Below are 23276 nucleotides of genomic sequence, written 5' to 3'. Positions count from 1 at the left end.
GTCCATCAGAATTATCATTCCTTTGCTCATCAGAGATTGAAGTATTCTCCATCTGCTTATTTAATATATGAACAATTATATTGATGTGGGATATTTATACCGTCCAACAAAAACCAATAACTTATTCTTGTACAGTCATTGATATACACTTAATGAAAACATTCAATATTTCTTCTCAGTGTGTCTTTCAATTATGTAAGATTTCTCTGATTTTAGTAGTTAAAATCTGATTTTTTTCATTCTCTGCAAGACAGTCATGGGCCTGCCTAACTATTTCCACGTGATCTTGATTCCTGTGAGCATCAGACAGCTTCTATACTGAGTAAAGAATTATGAGTTATAACTGAGTGAATTATGTGCAAACAAACAGTTTTCCTTTACAGAGTCTGCAAAACTAATGTAGTTATGTTAAAGATTTTGCTTAAAAAGACTGTAAAATGGCTGGAATGATAACAGCTGTTGTCAATGGACTATCGTGGCAGAAACCTGTATGTGCCTGTGGTGATGAAGTGAACCAAGACTCGACAGATTGGTGGAGGGAGGAATAAGGGAGAAGAAAATCTGTAGGCAGAAAAAAACTGAGCTGGAAGCAAAGGAAGGGTGCCAGATATAAATAAGGATAGAATGAAAAGGATGAAACAAAACAGAGAATAAAAGAAATGGAGGCAAAATAGACAATAAAAAGCAGGAAAGGTCTAGTTAAAAACAAAGTAAAATATAATTCATAAAAAATGGTAGAAATGTACATTGTGGCAAATGTGTGTGTTCACACAATTTTGCATAGACAGTAAATCTCTGATAACTTGCTGATTATTCAGAAATCCCAATGGTTTGGAAACTGGGAAACTTCCTTTAAATACATGGGTTGCCCATTTGCCACATTCCCTTCAAACTCAATGGGGCCCATTTCCCACATTCCCTTCAAACACACTGGGGCTCAAACTGTCCATCAGCTTAAGAAAATCAATGGTAAGGATCTGAGAGCGGGGCGCCTGTTCACCTTTCTTTTACCATGCAAGTTTTGAACAAAGTGTGTTTGGCTTTATAGAATAAATCAGAAACAGAATCAGAATCAGGTTTATTATCACTTGACATGTCATGAAATTTGTTGTTTTGCGGCAGCAGTACAGTGTTAGATATAAATACATAATAATTGCTATAAGTTACAAAAATAAATAAATCGAGCAAAAGAGGAAGCATAGGAGCATTATCTTTTTTAAATAACTTTTCTTATTTCAATAATTATATCCTTAATCAAACAGTTCTTCAATCTATCATCTTAAGATGTTAATTTTGACATCAATTGAGTAGAATCTATTTCTATCACCACTGCAAATGATATAATCTGGAAGAGGCAAACTAGAGCAACTTCACTTCATATAACAAAAGGATTAGTGTGTGTTTGAACATGTTTTGGGGCTACGCTGAAACTAGCCAACTCTGGAAAATCATGCATTATATTGAAAGAGTAAATTTTTCAGCCTGTAGTATCATTTTCTCACTTTGGAACCTATATTCAAATAAGAAGATGTTAACCCTACCTACAATGTTATTCCACGAAAATCTGTTCTGGGAAGTAATCGATAGTCTGAACAGGTAAGAAATCTCACAAAACAGCTCCATGTCAGTGATGCAACTGCCATTTTAAAGAAGAGTGAAAAACTATCTTGTGAGATTTATTTATGGATTAAAGAACTTGAACCATTTTGATCTAACAGGAAAATACCTTAAAATTCTTTCCTCTTCAAGTGAATCCATATGTGTTCATATAAATAATTCACAACAAAGTTGAACTAAATTAATAGATGAGCTGAGTTACTTCAGTGATGTATTGCAGGGATTAAATTCATATAACCAAACTTACTTGCAATGCTTTATGTAAATAATTTGTTTTCTGCCTAATGATGAGGAAGTTCAAAGAAAAGGCTTTTCATGAAGTCATGTTCAGTTATTCTTACTTCAGAGATGTTGTTCCAGTAATTATTCATGCTCCCCAGTTATAGCTTGAAAATCTGCATTTTTTTCCAAGGCAAATAATTAAAAGTTCTGGATAATTAATCAGTGCCTGTGCTAGAAATTCTTCTATGCTGGTAAAGGCATGTTAAACTGGTGGTAACTGGCAGGCCAACACAAGAAATAGAGGCAGGAGTAAGCCATTTGGCCCATGTGTCTCCTTTATGACTCATTAAAATCATGGCTAATCTTTTGCCTCACCACCACCTTCCTTCAGTAACTCCACATCCCTTTATTCCCTTAATATCCAAAAATTTATCAAAACCCACTATAAATATACTCAGAACTGAGCCTTCACAGCCTTCTTGACATTCATAATGCTCTGAGAAAAAAGGCAACCCCTTATTTTGAGACTGTGACCCCTGGTTCTGGAAAACACAGCAAATCATCATTGCTACATCTACTCTGTAAATCCCTTTAAAAAAATGTATATTTTAGTGAGATCACCTCTCGCACTTCTAATCCACTCCGAGTCATAGGACAGCCCACCCAGTTCCAGGCATCGATCTGATGAACCATTGTTGCACTCCCTCAATTGCAATGTAAGGAGATGAGACTTGTGCACAGTATCTCACTTGTGGTTTCTCTAGGACCCTGTATAATTTCAGTAAGACATATTTAAAGTACTCAAATTATCTTGCAGTAAACACCACTGTACTATTTGCTTCCTAATTGCTTATTGTACCTACATGTTAACTTCCGGTGACTCTTGTACAAGGACACACAAGTTTGTCTGAACTCTAACATCATTCAAACATTGAAAAAAATATTTATACTTGTAAATCTTTTTGAAAAATGTGTTTGACCTCATGTTTCCCATATTAAGTTCCATCTGCCATTTCTTCACTCATGCACTTAACCTCTTGTAATAACTCTGAAATCTCTTTGCATTCTCCTCACACCCAGTTTATACCATCAGCAACCTTGGATATATCATTCTTGTTCCTGTCACCCTCATCATTATTGTAGGTTGTGAACAATTTAATCTCCAGTACTAATCTCTGTGGCACTTTATTAGTTACAGCTTCCTGACTTGAAAATGACCTGCTTGTTACTCCTCTCTGTTTCTTTCCATTAGTTAATACTTAGTCAACACAAATGTTAAACCCATTCCCATGTGCTTTAATTTTGTTCAATAATCTCTTGAGTGGCAACCTCTTCTGGAAGTCAAAACACACCATGACTGGTTTGTCTTATGAAATAGATTTGTAAAATCATGATGGCTCTGTTCAATCTTATTATTGTTTTTTATAAGTGCCTACCATGTCAAAGTCAAAGTCAAGTTTGTTGTCATTTGCACAAGTATATGTATGCACAGCTGCAATGAAAAACTTACTTGCAGCAGCACCACAGGCACATAGCATCATGGAGGCAGGATTCACAAGAAAAAACATAAATTATACACAATTTTTACAAGAAAGAACACAATTAGAACAAAAACGTAGTAATAATAAATTGTTTCATGGTGTTCACTTATGAATAGATACTATATATATATTCCATTAGTTTAATTATGGGTAGTGTTCAGGTGATTATTCAATTAAATGAAAGAACTGTAGCAAGTGTTATGTAGAGTGATATGATATATAGAAAATGGACATTCTGACTTACAGAGAAATCGGCTTGTGGAAGTTCTCAGGAACGGAACCCTCATATAACCTGGGGACTGCCTGTATTCTTCTTCTTCTTCCGTTAGGTAGTCCCTCAGGACTGAGGATGATTTGCATACGCCTCAGTTTTGTGGATTCTCAGATGGCTAATGAACCCAATGAAGGAACAAATAAGGCAGGAGGTCTGGACAGATCCTGTGAGGTGGTGAGCTCTTTTCACCACATAAGCAGGGATCCTGTGTGCTCCTGAGGCATTGCCTCGAGGTAATGAATACCATCACAATATTCCTTCTCTAGTCTGTGCAGTCATGGATCAGAGATTCCTAGGAATTACTAGGGATGTTATATCTTCAAGGAAATTTTGAGCACATCCTTGATTTTTTTCATCTAACCACCAGATAATCTCTTGTCTCTTCTCTGCTTAAAATAGAGTACCTCTTTCAGGAGTCTGGTGTTAGGCATGTGAACAGTGTGGCCCACCCAACATAGCCAACTGAGTGTAACCAGGGCTTCAATGCTGGGGATGTTGGAAAAGACTTAAAAAAAAGTTTTCATTTCATGGCAAATTAAAAGAGACAGCTACACCAAAGTCAGATTTAAAGGCTCCTTGTCTTTAATGAGGTTGGTTTGCTTATCTTTCCACTATATTTGGAGGATCTTGTGCAGACAGCATTGGTAGTAATTTTCCAATGCCTTGAGGTGAGAGCTGTACGTTTTCCAAGTGTCAGAAGCATTTAGGAGGGCATTGCCTGATAGACCATGAGTTGAGTGCCAGGTCTGAGCCTGATCAATTATTAACAAAATGAATACAAATTCGAAGTTAACAAATTTGCCAATGACACCACTGTTGTTGGATGAATCACAAGTGGTGATGAATCAGCGTACAGGAGCGAGATAGGACACCTGGTTGAGTGGTGCCACAATAATAACCTCTCGCGCAATGTCAGTAAAACTAAAGAGCTGATTGCTGACTTCAGGAAGGGGAAGAAGGGCAAACGTGCACCAGTCTATATTGGGTGGAGAGAGCCAACAGCTTTAAATTCCTGGGAGTTAACATATCGAATGACCTGTCCTGGGCCCAGCACATAAGTGCAATCACAGGAAAGGCACACCAGCATCTTTACTTTCTTAGGAGGTTAAGGAGGTTTGGCTTGTCGCCAAATACCCTAACAAACTTCTGCAGATGTACTGTTGAAAGCATCCTGACTGGTTGCATCATGGTCTGGTACAGGAATGTAAGAAACTGCAGACAGCAGTGGACTCAACCCAATACATCACAGGCACATCCCTCCCCACAATCCATAGTATCTATAGAAGGTGTTCCACACCACCAGATTCAAAAACAGCTACTCCCCTTCAACCATTCAGTTCTTGAACCCACCGGCACAATCCTAATCACTACAGTTTAGCAACACTATGACACAATCATTTTGCACTAAAATTGACTTTTTTTTGTTCCAATTGTGTTCTCTCTTGTTAAAATTGTGTATAATTTATGTTTTCCTTGTGAATGCTGCCTATATGATGCTATGTGCCTGTGATGCTGCAAGTAAGTTTTTCATTGCACCTATGCATACATGTACTTGTGCATATGACAATAAACTTGACTTGACTTGATTACTAGCTTGAAAAATCCTTTAAAATATATGGGAGAATTTGCAATAAAGTCAAATTTCCATAAATCAGGTCATTTGTAAACTGAGTAGCCTCTGTAGTTTCTAGCATTTTCCCTGCTACTGGTGTCATTTTCTCTCCCTTCTTAGATAGTAGGATTACATCTGCTACCTTCAAATTGATGGGAAATGTTCTAGAATCTATGGAATTTTGGAAGATGACAATTAGTGCATTTACTATCTCCTTAGCCACATCCTTCAAAACCTTGGGAAACAAGTCATCAGATCTTGGCAATTTATTGGCTTTCAACCCAGTTATATATTTTTATCAAATGTGGGTCGATCACAGCAAACTTCTATTAAGCAAGAGGCTCAAGGCATCACAAACCTGTTCTGGGACGTGATTAAAGGTACTCAGATAAGCAGGTGTGGGGAGGGGAGGGATGATATCTGCTGGTTATGTGGGAGGGTTGAGTAGGAAGGGATAAACTAGCAAGGTTTGGGTCTGACACTGTGTCATTGTCTGAAGATATGGGTGGTCAAGGAGAGATTTGATGGTTATGTGGAAGTGGGAACACAATTGGGTGATGATGAGGATTACAGAAAATTTCTAGCAGTGATCTTAAAATTACCTTGTGCAACACATATAAACATTGCCCCATGCAAATAAATTTCTAGGCCTATAACTGATTTATTGAGCAATTATAGGTTTTATGTTCCTGATCTTTAGACTTGGATCTTCCATATCATTGGTTACAGCAAGCTTGAGAATAGAATATGGAAGAATTAATGAAGTATTTCTAGATCTGCACTTATTATTCAAAAATGAATCTTCCAGAGAAATAATTATATTAATGTTGGAGAGTAGGGTGCAGAAGAAGTGAAATTAAGAATGAATTAGACATTTTTGTGAGGAAGAAAGAGTTTGGAGGTTGGGTGGAATGATAGATATAAAACATTAATTGTCTATAATACTCAAAGTTACCTTAGAGTAAATTGGCACTTACAGCCTGTCTACATAATTCTCTCTTTATCACCTCACTTTTTTTAATCTCTATCTTGTACCTTCCATGTCTAACCTTCATTAAATCCCATGTCTTATCCTTTCAACCTTCCCTCCTGCCTGCAGTGAGTTATGTGGTAAGTACAAAGTTACTTCTTACACATCCACTAACTTCAACTTATTGAGCGAAGCCATCCCAATACTCATCAATAAGGTCATGTGTAAGTGTATATGCATGTTGGGTGGGGGATGTGGTGCAGGGATTGTGCATGGTTATCCAAGTGCATGCTAATTTTCCAACACTGCAAATACAAAATCTATCCTACTCTTTATTAAACAAAGGTGTTAAGCTTACAGTTGGAACCAATCCTCCAGTACCACCAGGAGACATGGAAGAACTGGCCAGCACTTTCTATAATTTCTGGTCCCAGCAACCTATGATGAATTCCATCTATACCAGGCAGCTTATTCACTACCAACCTTTTTAGTATGCCCTTTTTATCCACTTTTCACATCAAATATCACAATAACATCCAGCCTTACATAATTTTGACCAATTCTTTCCTTGAAAGAACACCAGTGTTAAACCATTCACAATGACCCTACCAGCAGATCTCGAATTTGATCAATAATTAAGGTTAGAGACAATCCTTTTATAAATATAACACAAAGCAAGTAACTTGTTTCCCTGTTTAATTTGCCAGGATTGGCACATTTATTTAGTCTATGACACCTGTTGCAATTTAAAGGCATCACTTGTTTCAATCTACATAAATATATACATCATAATTTATATTCTTAAACAAGATTGCCAATTTGCCATGATGCAGGAAACAATTTGTAATTATATGGGCTTAACATAATATTCAAATTATAGATAGCAGAATCACAAGATATTGGCTTATTTAATGAGGGTAGCATGGATTTGAAATGGAGACAAAGTTTATGTTTTTAGTTTAGTTTAAGACCATATGTTTATTTACCAAATATAAAATATTATATTTTGTTCACTTAAGTATATATCAGAGATAAATCCTTGCCATCCATTGCTCAGATAATGATATAATCTAAAAGGTGCCAGTGCTTGGATTGGGGGGTTGCCAGGATGTCTTGTGCTAGTCCTTGTAACAAAACAGGATGTTTTTTATCACCAGACAAGGTTTCAAGCATTTTGTCTGAAGAACCACCCTGCTGGAGTTGCAAGGGGTACATACAAATCATAAAAATTAAGATTTTTTTTCCACTCTTTGGTTCTTACACTTCTTAAGCATGATCAGCTCATTGACAAGATTCATGTTCCTTTAACAGATATGATCTTCCAATCAAAAGGTGGCACTTACTTTCAGTTTTGTATTTCATCTGCATTAGTTTCACGTTACCTTCTCCTCTGTTCTGCCAAAATTTAAGTACTTAAGCCAATGACCAGCAAAGAACATAACTGAGAGTAGCACTTCCCCCTGCCCTGACCCTAAGAGTTACTTGCCCTACCCTGAGAGTAACATTTCCACCTGACCAGACCCCGAGAGTACCATTCCCTGTGCCGACCCTGAAAGTAACAGTCCTCATGCTGACTCTGAATAACACTCCCCACCTCTTGCCCTGACCCTGACAGTAACACTCTGCCCTCCTGCCATAACACTAACCCCTCTTGCCCTAACCATAACACTCCCCCTCCTGCGATGACCCTAACACTAACCCCTCTTGCCCTAACCGAGAATAACACTCCCCCTTGCCCTGGTAACAACCTCCCCAAAGAGTAACAAAACCTCCCCAAAGAGTAACAACCCTCCCCCAGAGTAACGACCCCCCAAAAAAGTAACAACCCTCACCCCTACCACCCCACAGGGCGTAACCCTGCCCCTCAGATTGCCCCCCGCTGGGGGGAGGGGGAGGACCCGGAGCTCGCGACCAACGGTCGGTGCCGCGCGCGTGCGCGCGTCGTGGCTCGAGCACGAGCAGGAAGTGTTGCTGCGGCCGTAACCGCACACAAACAAATCGGATGGCGAAGTTAATTGGGGGGTAGAGCAGACGCGGCAGGATGTTTGAAGGCCGGCGGCGAGTAGCCTCTGCTGCGGACGCGTGGTGTGAGCCGGGCGATGGTTGCAGCCAGCGGTGGCCAGTGTCGGATGCCCGGAGGAAGGATCTCCGAGCGGCGAAGGAGATGGCCCAGCAAGGCTGCAGGAACTCCGGCGGTCAGCAGGAACCCATCTGCAGGGGTATATTCGAGATTGAGAAAAGGAGCTGCGACGTGGTGCTGACACCCAGCAGGCTGGAGTGGACGGCGATTGAGCCGGAGAGCCCGACAGGTGCGTGGTCATGGTGTTGGTGGTAGCCAACATTGTAGGGCGACTCGGACCTGGCGCGGGGGACGGTAATAAACATGTGGGCGCCGCGGTCTCACTCATCGCTACACAGGTGCAGCGGCGCAACAGTTGGAGGAGCCAACTTAGATATTCTTGTGGTTAGGTTTTCAGGTAGGCAAATTAACTGGATATCGAGAATCCATTTAAAAAGTATTTATTTTACAAATAATGCAACTCCCCCGATTTAAAGCGCTTCGTACAACAAAAACAAATTAATCTGAAGCCCGAAGCAGAAGTGTAATTGAAAAGGCCAAAGCATGAATGTACTATGAAAGTTGTGCCTGTAATTGACCTTTCTGCAACTCAGAGATTTCCATAAGTTTTATCGTCATTTTGGCACAGAGGGGAGGCTATTTGATCCATCGAGTCCATACTTGTATGGAGCTACCCAGTAATCCCCATTTCCCAATTTAATCCCTGTAGCCCTTCAAGTTTATTCCAAGTTCTTAGCCAATTTCCTTTTGAAATAAGTGCAGGAAAGAAATGGAAGCAGGAGGCAACTATTTGACTCTTTGTGCCTTCAGCCATTAGATATGATTATGGCTAATCTTTTACCTCATTACAATTTCCTGCACTGACCAAATATCTCCTGATTTCTGTTGTATCAAAAAATTTGTCAAACTCTTTCTTGAATGTATTCAATGACCAAAACTTTTGGATAGAAAATTCTAGAGATTCACTACGTTAGGTGAAGTCATTTCATCTTTTGGCCTGAATGGCTGATCCCTTATTTTGAAATGGCGATGCTTGGTTTTCAACCGAGGGAAACATCACCACGGCATCTACCCTGTCAGGCACTGTAAGAATTTTATATGTTTCAATGAGATCTAAAGACAAGAGGTTGCAGGCTCTCTTCATATGACAACATTGGCATTCCTGGAATTAGTCTGGTGAACCTTTGCTGCACTCCCTTAATTGTGAACATGGCCATCTGTAGGTAGGGAGATGAGGCCTATTAACAATTTTTTTTAAAGATCTTTATTAGTCACATGTACACCAAAACACACAGTGAAATGCATCTTTTGCGTAGAGTGTTCTTGGGACAGCCCGCAAGTGTCGCCATGCTTCCAGCACCAATGTAGCATGCCCACACCTTCCTAACCTGTATGTCTTTGGAATGTGGGAAGAAACCGGAGCACCCAGAGGAAACCCACACAGACATGGGGAGAACATACAAACTCCTTACAGACAGTGGCCGGAATTGAACCTGGGTCGCTGGCGCTGTAATAGCATTACGCTAACCACTACACTACCATGCCTGCCCTAAAATTTGTGCGGTCCCACTGAGATATGAACTTGGATTGCTGGATTCAAAGTCCAGAGTGCTAACCATTACACTGTGGGACCATGAACCCAGCAGAACCCTGCAGAGTTGGAGCAAGATATCTCTGCTCATGTACTCATTCTCTTGGGTCACCCTCTTATTCTGCTAGATACAACATCAAAGAATTCCAACACATTTGTCAAATGTGATTTCCCTTGCAGTCCACAATGAATTCGCTCAGTACTATTGTTATTTTCTAAATGCTCTGTCAACACTTTCAGTGCACTCCAGCATTTCCCTACTAATGTTAAGCTAACTGGCCTAAATATGCTGTAGTGTTGTGACAATTCTATTCTGTGCAAATTCTTCAAGGATTTATTGGATTTTGGAAGTTGATAATCAGTGCACCCATAATCTCCAAAGCCACTTCCTCCAAAAGCCTAGGATTCAGATTACCAAATTCAAGGCATTTATTGTCTTTTATTCCCTTTGATTACTCCAGTTTTTTAGTAATAGTTTCTTCAGGCCCCTCATTCTTATTAGCCCTGTAGTTCACCATTACTTCTGGGAGGCTTTCTGTGTCATTTTTCATGGTGAGGCATAAAATACTTGTTTAATTCCTCTACCATTTAATTAATTCTCAAAATAATTTCCCCTGTTCCAAGTCTATAAGGGACCCACACTAACATGAGGTAATCCTTTCATTTTTACACATCTACAGAAGCTTTTACAGTCTGTTTTTATGTTTCTGTCTGGAGTACTCTTGGATTCTACTTTCACTTTCCTTGTCAGTGCCAACTTTTATAATCCTTTTCCTTTGATCCAATTGGTACCCCACTTAGCACTGTGAGGGATAGTTCTGATTTGTTTTGGTCCTTCACTCCAAATGCTCACAAGTACCTACCTCCCAGGATTTTCAAAAAGACGTACTTGGTTTATGTGCTGCTGTGCTGGGAACCTGAATGAGACCTTGCTCTCCACTGGTGCTCCCGCAACAAAGAGTCACCCATGACTTGCTGCAGAGGTGCTGCCTGTGTATAGGCTGGGCCAAACAGTGCTGCCGTTCTGAGCTGAGGCTTGGGGCTCTTGAGCACAGGCAACCTGGCAACATCTGTTCCATGTGTTTGACAGAATGTTGTGATCCGGCAGTCTCTCTCATCACCACCCCCTCGAAGTGATGGAAGCTGCTAATTCCCTTCTTTGATTTGCTGCACGGTTCTCCCCAGCTCAGATATTTCTCAATGGTATCAAACTCAATGGTATTAAACTCAATGGTGGGCAGTTTCTGTCATATCCAACAGAGGTGGTGAGAGAGACCATATAATCCAGGTGGTCTGCCAACATATGGAGTAGCTGCTGCCAGTTCACAGGAGTGCCCTGAACTCATTGTGCCGGCCCCGAGTCTTGCATCTCAATGCTGAACTTGCCCCAGCCCACCCAGCACTAGCTGTCAAGGGCAGTCTCTCCATGTTGACCCATGAGCGATTTATTGCTGTGAGAATTTTGGTGGATGGTAGAGATTCACACCAGGTTAGCAGCGTGTGGCAACATGGATCATTGGGGTTTGCACCCAAGTTCACAGAGCACCAGCAGGGTTCATTCCAGCTGCCAGTAATGCATCTCTCCATATATAACGCTATAATGACACCTTGAGTCCTGATTCTATCTGCGTTATTGTTCTTGGGAATGCCTTTTGTGTGCTAAGCAAGTTACCAATGTGCTTTCCTTAACTGCTCTTGACAGTTGCAGCTGGATCATATCTGGTTGGACTTCTTTTGCTTTGAATACAATGTAGACATTACTTGTCTACTTTCATAAATTTTAAAGCAGTTTCCCAGTCTACAGCAGTCAACTCATGTCTGCATAGTTTCCTTGATTCAATTTTAAGACTCTGGTGTCAGATTGAACTAAATCACCAAGAGTTTTTAATCTTAAATTCTATCTTGTTTTCAATATTGTTCCCAAAAGACTCTTTAACTACCAGATCCTGTATTAACTTATTCTCATTACACAATATATTGATCATTTCTGCTTTCACTACCTTCATAAGCAATGAGTTTCTGGTCATTTCTGTTTGCTGTATATTTCTTCCCCAATACTTGAAATTAGTGGGTCAAGCTGTATTTGTGGGGTGGGGGGGAGGAATTGTTGACATTTTGGGTCAAAACCCTGCATCATGACCAAATGCTGTAGATTCCAACATCTGCAATCTCTTGTGTCTCCTTAAATCTGTGTCTCTTAATTGGTAATGGTTTATTATTGTCACTTGTACCGAGGTACAGTGGAAAAACTTGTCTTACAAACTAATTTTACAGGTCAATTCATTACACAGTGCAGTTACGTTAAGTTAGTATAGAGTGCATTGATGTAGTACAGGTAAAAAAAACAATAACAGTACAGAGTAAAGTGTCACAGCTACAGAGAAAGTGCAGTGCAATAAGGGGCAAGGTCACAATGAGGTAGATCGTGAGGTCATAGGTCATAGTCCATCTCATTGTATAAGGGAACTGTTCAATAGTCTTATCAGTGTGGGGTAGAAGCTGTCCTTAAGTCTGGTGGTACGTGCCCTCAGGCTCCTGTATCTTCTACCCGCTGGAAGAGGAGAGAAGAGAGAATGTCCCAGGTGGGTGGGGTCTTTGATTATGCTGGCTGCTACACCAAGACAACGAGAGGTAAAGACAGAGTCCAAGGAGCGGAGACTGGTGTCCGTAATGCGCTGGGCTGTGTCCACAACTCTTCTTGCGTTATCAGCTAACTTGATCACTTCTTCTTTGTCTACCTTTATCTATACTTATCATGATGATGTGCACCTCCATTGAGACTCCCTTTGACCTCCTTTACTCTAAAAATACCTTGTAGCTAAAATTCCTTCTTCCTTGCAAGAGATTCCAAGAACAATGGTAAGTCCCAGCATGTAACTGCTAAAGATAAGCCTGAAGCATTCACAACCATGTTTAGGCATAAGCCCCAAGTGGATATCTATCTCTGTTTCCTTGTTAAATTCTGACACCTTTACTGAAGCCAGTGCTCAAAGACTATAATAATAGGTGAAGAGTAGCCATTGTGTAGTGCTGTCTAACATTGGGGCTGCCTTCTTTTGTATTGTCTGGCATTGCAATTGTCTTACATGGAATAGACTCTGAATGTAACGTCGCAAAATTAGGAACAATGATGCATTGTGGACCATCAGAAGTGGACCAAATATATACTGCCACAATCTGTATCCTGGTGGCCTGGCATATCGCTCACCTTTTTGGGTAGTCCTTTGGGATTGAGAGTAACTGGGTTCTAACATGGCAGATAAGGCCATTATGTGACCTGCAGCCTCTGCCACGGATGGGGCAGTAATTGCTTAATAGGGTGATGTGGTTACTTGGGAGTCTGTGTGTTTCTTAAGCCATTTATGCTGGGCTTCTGTGTATTGCAATGCTTTGAAATATCTGCTGTAAGTAGTTCATGGCTCAGAGAAAAAGAACGATGACCACAAAGCTACCAGATTGTTGTAAAATCTCAAAAGGTTCACAACAGTCCATCCTTGCCTGTTCTGGGCTTCGTGACTCCAAACCCATTGATAGGTGACCTGGCATATTCCTCAGTCTACTGTTATAATCAACCCAGATGATCAATTCAGTTCAATGAGAAGTGCAGAAGGATATGCCAGGGGCAGCATCACCCACATCAAAAAATGAGATGTCAACCTGCTGAAGCTTCAGTGTAAGCATGTTAAATAGCATGAAAAAGACAGCTAAGTGTTGATTGTTACAATCAACAGATCATAGAGTCATAGTCATAGAGTAATACAGCACAGAAACAGGCCCTTCTGCCCATCTAGTCCATGCTGACCTGATCTTCTGCCCAGTCCCAGCTACTTGCACCCAGATCATATCCCTCCAAGCCCCTCCCATCTATGTACCCATCCAAACCTCTCTTAAATGTTACAATTGAACTCGCATATGCCACTTCCGCTGGCAGCTCGTTCCACACTTGCACCACCCTCTGAGTGAAGAAGATCCCGCTCAGATTTCCCTTGTATGTTTCACCTTTCACCCTAAACCTATGTCGTCTAGTTCTAGTCTCACCCAGCCTTAGGGGAAAAAGCCTGCATGCATTCACCCTATCTCTACCCCTCATAATTTTGTATACCTCTATAAGATCTCCCCTCATTCTCCTGCACTGCAGGGAATAAAGTCCTAACCTATTCAACCTTTCCCTATAACTCAGGTCCTCGTCCCACCAATATCCTTAAATTTTCCCTGCACTCTTTCAAGCTTATTGATATCTTTCCTGTAGGTGGGTGACCAGAACTGCACACAATACTCTAAATTCGGCCTCACCAGCGTCTTGTACAACTTCAACATAACATCCTAACTCCTGTACTCATTGTCCTGATTTATGAAGGCCAAAGTGCCAAAAGCTCTCTTTATGACCCTGTCTACCTGTGACGCCACTTTCAAGAAACTGTGGATTTGTAGTCCCAGGTCCCTTTGTTCTCCCACACACCTCAGAGCCCTGCTATTCTCTGTGCAAGTCTTACCCTGGTTTGTCCTCCCAAAGCACATCACGTTGCACTTGTCTGCATTAAATTCCATCTGCCATTTTTCAGCCCATTTACCTAGCTGGTCAAGATCACGCTGCAAGCTTTGATAGCCTTCCTTGCTGTCCACTACACCCCCAATCTTGGTGTCATTTGCAAATTTGCTGATTCAGTTTACCACATTATCATCTAAATCATTAACATAGATGATAAACAACAACAGGCCCAGCACCGATCCCTGTGGCACACCACTAGTCACAGGCCTTCAGTCAGGGACAACCGTCTACTACCACTCTCTGGCTTCTCCCATTAAGCCAATCTTGAATCTAATTGACTATTTCATCCTGAATGCCAAGTGACTTAATCTTCTGGAGCAGTCTCCCATGCAGGATCAAAATTTTGCCGTCATGCCATATCTAATTGTGACTGGTGGTGAATGGGAAGAAGGGGCTATAAGAATATCCCCATCCTCAACAAAGGCAGGACCCAGAACCTGAGTGCTAAAGATGAGACTGAAGCATTCACAACTGTGTTCAGCCAGAAATGATTCATCTTGAACAAAAAACAAACTGCTGGAGGAACTCAATGGGTTAGGCAACATCTGTTGAGGGAAATGGACAGTTGATGTTTGGGGTTGAGCCCCTACATCTGGACTGAAAGAGTAGAGGGGAGATAGCCAGTATAAAGAGGCAAGGGGAAGGGGTGGAGCAAGAGCTGGCAAGTGATTAGATGGATCCAGGTGAAGAGCGGTGAGTGGAAATAGTGACAAAGGCTAGGAGGTGATAGGTAGAGGCAACAAAGGGCTGCAGATGATGGAATCTGGTAGGAAAGTAAGGTACACCATGGAACCAAATAAGAGAGGTGGGGTGGGCAGATCAGAACAGTGGGGAGAGGGGACCCGGGGAGAAGTGTGTGGCTGATGAACAGATGGAGTAGGTGGAGGAGGGGAAAGACAATAGAGTGATCGGGGTCTGGGGGGTTGTTGGGTGTGTGTAGATTCAACAGGTTAGATCAGGAGGAGTGAGAAAAGGGACAGAGGGGGAGCAGGTTACCTGAAATTGGAGAATTTAATGTCCATACTGTCGGGTTATAGACTACCTGTGCTGTTTCTCTAGTTTGGATTTGGCCTCGCCCTGACAGTGGAGAGAAAGGAATGGTGATTGTACAAGAGATGGGGTGGGAAGAGGCACAGTCTATGTAGCTGTGGGAGTCAGTGGGTTTGTAGTAAATGTCAGTGGATAGTTTGTCTCCTGAGATAGAGGCAAAGAGATCAAGAACAGGGAGAGAGGTGTCAGAAGTGGTTCAAGTGAAGTTGAGGGCAGGGTGGAACTTCATAGCAAGTTGATGAGATAGACGAGTTCTGTACAAGTGGAGGAGGCAGCACCCGTGCAGTTGGTGATGTAGTGGAAAAAAAGTTGGGGAGTGGTGCCAGAGTAGATTTGGAACAAAGGCTTCTCCACGTAGCCAACAAAAAAGCAGGCATAGCTGGGACCAATGTGATTGCCCATGGCTACACCTTTGATTTGTAGAAAGTCGGAGGAATCAAAAGAGATGTTGTTCAGGATAAACACTATTTCTGCCAGGTGATGGAGAGTGCTAGTAGAAGGGAACTTGTTGGATCTATGTTCTAGAAGGAAATGGAGAGCCCTATAGCCTTCATGGTGGGGAATGGAAGTATGTAGGGACTGGATGTTGACAGTAAATATTAGGTGGTGGGAGCAAAGGAATTGGAAGCTTTTAAAATGGTGGAGAGCATATGGGGTGTCTTGGACGTAGGTGGAAGGGACTGTTTGATATCTCCCAGCCTGTACTTGATGGAGTTCAGAAGGATGAGGGGTGATCTCATTGAAACCTACCAGATACTGAAAGGCCTGGATAGAGTGGATGTGGAGAGGATGTTTCTGTCAGTAGAAGTGTCTACAATCCAAGGGCACAGCCTCAGAATAAAGGAGCATCCCTTTAAAATTGGGATAAGGAGGAATTTCTTCACTCGGAGGGTGGTGAATCTGTGGAACTCATTGCCACTACTTGTACAAGTGGGTGTATTTAAGGCAGAGACTGATGGGTTCTTGATTGGTTAGTGGTTATGGGGAGAAGGCAGGAGAATGGGGTTGGAAAAATATCAGCCATGATTGAATGGTGGGGCAGACTTGATGGGCTGAATGGTCTAATTCTGCTCTTATACCTTATGGTCTTATGGACATGGGGGGTACGGGGAGGGAGTGGGGAAGATAGCGGCAAGGTATGAAGAGATAAGTTCAGTGGAGCAAGAGCAGGCAGGAACAATGTATCCACCTTGTCTATTACTGAGATGTCCACTATTACAAAAGCCAGCCCATTTGATTTGCTGCATACCTCAAAGGTTATGGGACCAGAAAGTATCTCAGCCATTATACTGAAGATATGGAAAACTGTCCTCTGACTTTCTTTTCACAAAAAGCAGGACAAATTCAATCTAATCAGTCTGGTCTCAATTATCAGCAGAGCAATACAAGGTATCATTGATTATGTTATCAAGTGGTACTACCTCACCATTCAGCTCTGCACATGTCCAGTTCGGTTTTCACCAAGCCATCCCATTTCCAGAGCTCATCAAACTATTGGTCCAAACATGGACCTTAGAACTGAATTCCAGAGATGCTCCCGTGGACATCAAGGAAAGCTTTTAACTAAGTGTCAATTCAGAGAGCCCTGGTCAAACTTAAATCAGCGGTCATCAAGGGTAAACACTCTAATAGTTGGAGACTTACCTGGCACATGGTTGTGGTTATTGGAGGTCCATCATCCCAGCCACAGAGCATCACTGCTGACTTCTGCATGGTTCAGCCATCATCAGCTGCTTCATCAACGGCTATCCTTCTAAAAAGATCAGAAGTGTGGGGATGTTTGCTGATGATGGCACAATGTTCAATTCTCTTCACAATTTCTCAGCAAATAAAGCAGTCCAAGCCTGAATGCAGCAACACCTAGATAATATTAAGGAATGGGCTAAAAAGTGTCAATTAATGTACTTAACATGCAAGCACCAGGCATTGAAAAACTCCCACAGAAGAGTCTAATCATGTACTCTTGATATTTAGTGGGATTTGCATTGCTGAGACCCCACCATTTACATCCCAAGGGTTGCTATTAACTGGAAAGTCAACTTGACCAGTCAAAAGATATGGTGAAAAGAGCAGGTCAGAGGTTGCTTATCCAGTGATCTGTGATCCATCTCCTGATATCCGAAATCCTTTCCATCACCTACAAGGCACATGTCCGGAGCATGATGAAATCCTTAAGTTAAAACTATCTTTTATTTCATCTGCAAGTGGTCAATATGTAGATTGTTATATGCCAAAGCACAAAACATAATTTGTTCAGTTTAAGTTAAGAAACACTTTTGCAAATTTCAAAAGAAGTAAAACATTTTTTTAAGTTCAAATCCAAGTAGTTTCTCTAAGAATTAGTAAGATTTCAAGTTTAAAACAAGTTATTGAGTGAGGCATCATTTTATCTGTTGCAAACTCAGGATTTATAAAATAGACATAAGGTGCAGGTTCGTTTCCTCCTTTTCTGCAAAGTTGATGGTATTGAACAGTTGACTGCTCGTGGTTGTTAACGGAATTATATAAACAGACGTGAGGGATGGTCTTCTGTAATTTTGTAAGATATGATGTTGTGTAGAGAACCCTGGCTTCCATATTTAATGCCATGGTTCCCATTAAATTTTTTGCTCCCCTAATAATGGGTGAATGCCATTCGCATCTTCACTTCCTTTAGTCCAAAGGGTGCAGAACTGTTTTGCCAAATGTCTCCAGATCTAGCCAGACTACACATGTCACAGTCAGTGCCCTGTTCTTGGCTTTCAAAAGGTGTTCATTATTTCAGAATTGTCCTGGCATGCCAAAGTAATTCTAATTTTTTTTGCTGTAAACTATTGACTTAAAATTGTCTCCCCTGTCTACAGTGTTCATGGATTTTTTTTAAGATTGAGACCATCTGATCAGCTGTATCTGTTGCACCCCCTTTTCCTTTCAATTAGGGTAAACATTTTTCCCTTCATGTGAACTTAAAATTTAGGAGCAGGAATAAGCTACGTGCCCCTCGCTGCTCCTCTGCCCTGACCCAAGCCTGCTCTGCCATTTAATACCATTATGGCTGGTTTGACTGGAATCTGAAATCCATACTTCCATCTACCCACAATAACTTATCGACATCTCCCCCACTCCCCCACCCCTTCAAATATCTATCTACTGCTACCTCAAAACATTCACTCAGTTTTTGCCACCCTTTTAAAGAAGAGAGTTCCAAAGACTCATGAGCCTCTGAGAGGAAACAAATCTTTTCATTTCTGCTTTAAATAGGTGACGTCTAGTTTAAAATTCTCCCATGAAAGGAAACATTCTCTCTTGCATCCACCCTGTCAAGGCTACTTAGGATCTTGTATGTTTCGATCCAGTCTCCCCTCACTCTTTTAAGCTCCAGTGAACAAGCCTGTCAAACCTTTCTTTATGTCAGCCACCCATTCCAGGTGTTTGTCTGGTAAACTTTATCTGAATTGCTTTTTTCTCTAAAAAAAAATGGAGACCAGTGGAGCACACAGTGCCCCAGATGTGGTCTCATCAGTGCCCTATTTAACTGAAGCATACCTTTCCTACTTTTGTATACATATGCCTTTGCTCCCTTAATCCCCATTCTCTCTGAACTGTTGACCACCCAGCTTCCCTTCCCTGTCTCCATGTTAGCCGATTTCTTTTTCCACAGTTTTCCCTCCTCTGTTACTTCCCTCCCCTTCAAATTGCCTATCATAATCCCTCTCAAAAAAAACTTTCATCTTTGAAGTCATTGAATATTTTGTAGCTTCATAAATTTTTGTCCATCTTTCCCAGCATATCCAGTCATTTTCTTTTATGGCCCTTCTGTAATATCAAAGAGGCTCTTGCAGTTACAAATAACATCCTGTGTGATTACGTCAGAGGTTAATCTATCCACCTTCTTCCTCCTTAACATGGTGACTGCACTATTTTTCCTTTAACACCTTTCCACTGTCATCTGGTTCAGTGTGATCATACTTGCCTGGTTCAATTCTCATTCTTTTGCATCTGGGGTCTCATTAGCAATGGTTTCACTCCTGTACCTGAGCCATTATCTTTAGGGTCCCCAAGGACCTGTCCTTGGCCTCCCCTCTTTCTTATTATACATTATATCCCTCTGTATCATCCCACAAGAAAATTGTTAGTTTCCTGTTGTATAATGATGATGCAGCTTTCAGTCACCACCACCTTTTTTGACTGCTTCACTGTACTGTTGCTAACTTGTTGGATTGTTTGCCAGATGTACAGGATTGGATGAACAGAAATTTTCTCCCAAGTATTGAGAAGACCTATTTCATTGTCTTCAGTTGCCATCGACACCATCCTTTCAGTTGCCAAGACCCAGAGTTTTAGAACTCCTTCCCTAAATCTCTTCATCTCTTTTCCTTCCTTTGAAATAATGCTGGAAGCATTTAAGAGCATAGGAAATAGGAGCAGGAGTATGCCAATTAGCCCCTCTAGCCTGTTGAGAGAAGAAGTTTCTCCTGCTTTCAGTCTGAAGTGGGCTACCCCTTACTCTGTACTAAGCCCAATGGTTCTAGGTACCTGGACTAGGGGAATAATCCTCTCAACATCCACTCTATCAAGCCTTTGGTCATTTGCCTTAATTTAGGTGACCATATACTTTAGGTGACTCACTTTCATATTTCGCAGATTAATGCTCCTGTTGTGAAACTTGGAATATTTTCTTATGGTAAAAGCATTATATAGTGCCATGTGTTATTTTTGTTGAGAAACTATATGTCACAGGGGTGGGTAAGATTGAACTATGGGACACTGTCTTACAAAAAATAGCACTAGGCTTTTCAAAGATGACATTAGGAAGCTTGTGGTAGAAACTTCGAATTCTTGCAAATAGCAATCAGTGGTTGATCAGTTCTTAATTTAGACATTAATTGATTTTTGTGAATTAAAGGTATAATGTGTTGTGGAGCAATGGTGAATATGTAGAGTTAGGTTTTGGTCACCCGCAATCTCAATGAATGGTGTAATAATCTCAAGAAGTTAAATGACGTACTCCTGTTGGATATTTTTGTATAGAATAGATTTTATGGCCTACTGATTAGAACAGGGGCTTGCAAATTGCGTGAGAGAACTAAATCTGGCAAAATTCATTGACTTAACTCATAGGCTACAAACCATTTTGTTTTAAGAAAAGTCAATTTTCTATTTAGCTGAAAATGTTGTGTTGTCATTTTGAAGTGCAAGAACTTCCAACGTTCTTGATGGAAGGCATAGAATAGATTTTCTATGAGTAAAGATAATTATTCTCTTCATACTCTTCTCATTCTGTACAGTACAGTTCTAAATTTTCAGATGCCTTTCCTCACAAATTGTTCGAAAACTGGCTCACTGGGAAAACCAACACAAATTATTTTGCAGCAGCCAGCATCCTTTCAGGGAAAACACAATGCACTTGAGTCGCTCTTAATAAATTATTTGTTGGTATCTTTGGGCTAAGGAAAGCTTTGCTTAAAGGACAGCAGCTGCTTTGGACTGTTTTTCAGCTTAGATTTTTGATGATTGATTTCTTCACTATTTGCATTTTTAGTATTTTGCTGACTATTGTAAAGAAAATTTATTTGGCTGTTACAGACAAGATTTTGAGAATGAAGTTTTTTTTTCTCTATTATTCAAGGAAAGAAAGACTTTGAGAGTTATCAAATCAGAATTAGATGCCTCACAACTACATTAATGTATCCAGATGTATGTTCTTAATATCTGAGTAAAGCCAGGGAGGCAATAAACCAGGTTCCACTACCATTTAAAGTTGATCTAATTTTGGACCACAGATATAGCACTACTGATTATAGCATCACCAAAGTCTTGAATTTGTAATATTTTTAATTAATTTATGATGCTGAGGATAAAAACATGAATCCGCAATAAAAAAGTTGCACGAATGTAGTCACTGATTTGTCATTGTCTTTACTCCTCTGTTATTTGCCATGTTACAGGAATGCGGAGAAAATGTTGCTGGATTACCTTTGAAGCTGCCACAGCAGGCAGAGCAAAAGCTACAGCAGCAAGCTTGAGAGCACAGACCTGAGGGGGGTCAAAAGAGTAGGCAAAGCAAAGCTCACAGCAGTGGAGTGTTTCATAACAGGGTGTTTTAGCTTCATGTGACAAAGGAGTAGTGAGAAAGCTTGCTTCAACAGACAGCTATTCACTTATCTTGCTTCTTGCTCTACAAATTGAAATCAAGTAGTATAGTACAAGCAATCCTGTCTGTACCTGTCTTGGTTACAGTGGGTCCTGTACTTCTGTGTCACAGGGCTCATCCATGCTGAGAAAGGAAACGGGAATAAAATGATTCCACTTGGGTCCTTATGACAATCAAGTGACATATTTGTTTGCAAGGAGGCTTCAGTACGTCATTCTTGGAATGTAGACTGCTGATCCAATGAACAAACTGCTGGATTTTCCCACATCACTAGTTTCACCAGGTGCAGTGATACAAATTCAAGTTTATTGTCATATGTGGTGAAATGCAGCAGCATCATGGACACACAGCAACTCGTTTATTGCATGTAAGTTGCTTTCTGTTGTCCCCATCAGGAATGTGTTTTGTTATGGGAAAAGTTCTACTTTCTCAAAGGTATGGCTGCATCTTGACTGCTATTGTGTGCAAGTTTTCTGGCAAGCTACCCTGGACAATTTAGAAGATCCTTATGTACAGGAATCAGTTTTTCAATATAGACTATGTCCTTGAGGTCTTCATCTATCTCCCCTGTAGCACAGCAAGGATGCAAATCTGCCCTTGGCACAATGCTTCCTGTGCTGTAACTCTCCCTGTTTGTGGTTCTGAACATTTGTGCAGACCCCTCTAGCTTCTCCATTATAGTGTATATAATGTTTGCCTCAGTGGGTAAAGTTGAGTGACATTGTTGCCATCACAATTGCTTCATTGTTCCTCCTCAGCTACTGGGTGCTCCACACTTGCTTCATCTGTAAGATAACAGAGGGATATGATTAGCGTTTGCATTGGTATCAAGGATAATCAGAGACAGATGACTGTCTTTGGCAGTCGGGGAGAGATATATTGAAGCAAATTGATTTATTAAAAATAAATGATTGACAATTGGCTACTTGTGATGCTGGCGAGATGGAGTTTAAGTACCAAACTATGCATCTTTAGAAATAGTATGTTCATTGCCGTGAATAATGGATATTATTTCTCAGCATATGAATAATTCTGAAAATGTGTCATGGGGACGTACAAGTTTCTAAAATAATTAGACAAACACCCTCAGATAATCACTGTTGTAAAAGACAGAGAATTAGAGAAAGGTTGCAATTCTAAGAAGGACAAAGATGGAGCCAGATCTTATTACTATCAAATCAGTGGAACTGAAACATTTTAGCTTACCCTCAAAAGGTTCATTATCATTGTCAGCAGGAACAGACATTTTCACTTCCACCTCATTAACCACTTTCCCCTTCAAGAGGGGGCATATGGTGGTACAAACCTAGGTATTAAAGAAGAATGGTTCTTATAACATAAATTGCAGCTAACATTTCTCTTTTTTTCCCACTTGAAAAGATTAGCATGCTTGGAATAAAACTCAACATTCAGATTCTGTCACTGAGTAGCATTTTATAATTTATCTACATGCGTGCCATTTGTAGTCTGTAGTGAAGTTCATGTAAGAAATTTGGAAACTAGTTACACATGAGCAAACACATTATGCTCAATATTGGTTCTGTTCCTTTTAGGTTAAGAAATATGGTGATACAAAAACAATGGTTTATATATTAATGAACAACAGCAAGAATATTAGGCCATCGTTTGTTCCCTAT

General features: G+C 40.7%; 1 protein-coding gene across 7 annotated transcripts in view; it reads left to right on the top strand.

The window, feature by feature from the left end:
• Positions 1 to 8117: 8117 nt before the first annotated feature.
• The window catches only part of cerkl (ceramide kinase-like), a 134289-nt gene continuing 119130 nt past the window's right edge, over positions 8118 to 23276 (top strand). For 6 of the 7 annotated variants that reach the window (XM_052022209.1, XM_052022202.1, XM_052022193.1 and 3 more), the window contains exon 1: positions 8192 to 8545. In XM_052022209.1, the coding sequence (XP_051878169.1) occupies positions 8278 to 8545 (268 nt within the window). In that variant the 5' untranslated portion in view covers positions 8192 to 8277. Of the gene's footprint in view, positions 8546 to 23276 lie in introns of all 7 variants that reach the window. The other variant, XM_052022182.1, reaches the window with a different exon arrangement.

Source organism: Pristis pectinata, chromosome 1 (genome assembly GCF_009764475.1).
Source record: "Pristis pectinata isolate sPriPec2 chromosome 1, sPriPec2.1.pri, whole genome shotgun sequence".
NCBI classification, from domain to species: Eukaryota; Metazoa; Chordata; class Chondrichthyes; order Rhinopristiformes; family Pristidae; genus Pristis; species Pristis pectinata.
This window is presented reverse-complemented; position numbering and strand designations above follow the sequence as displayed.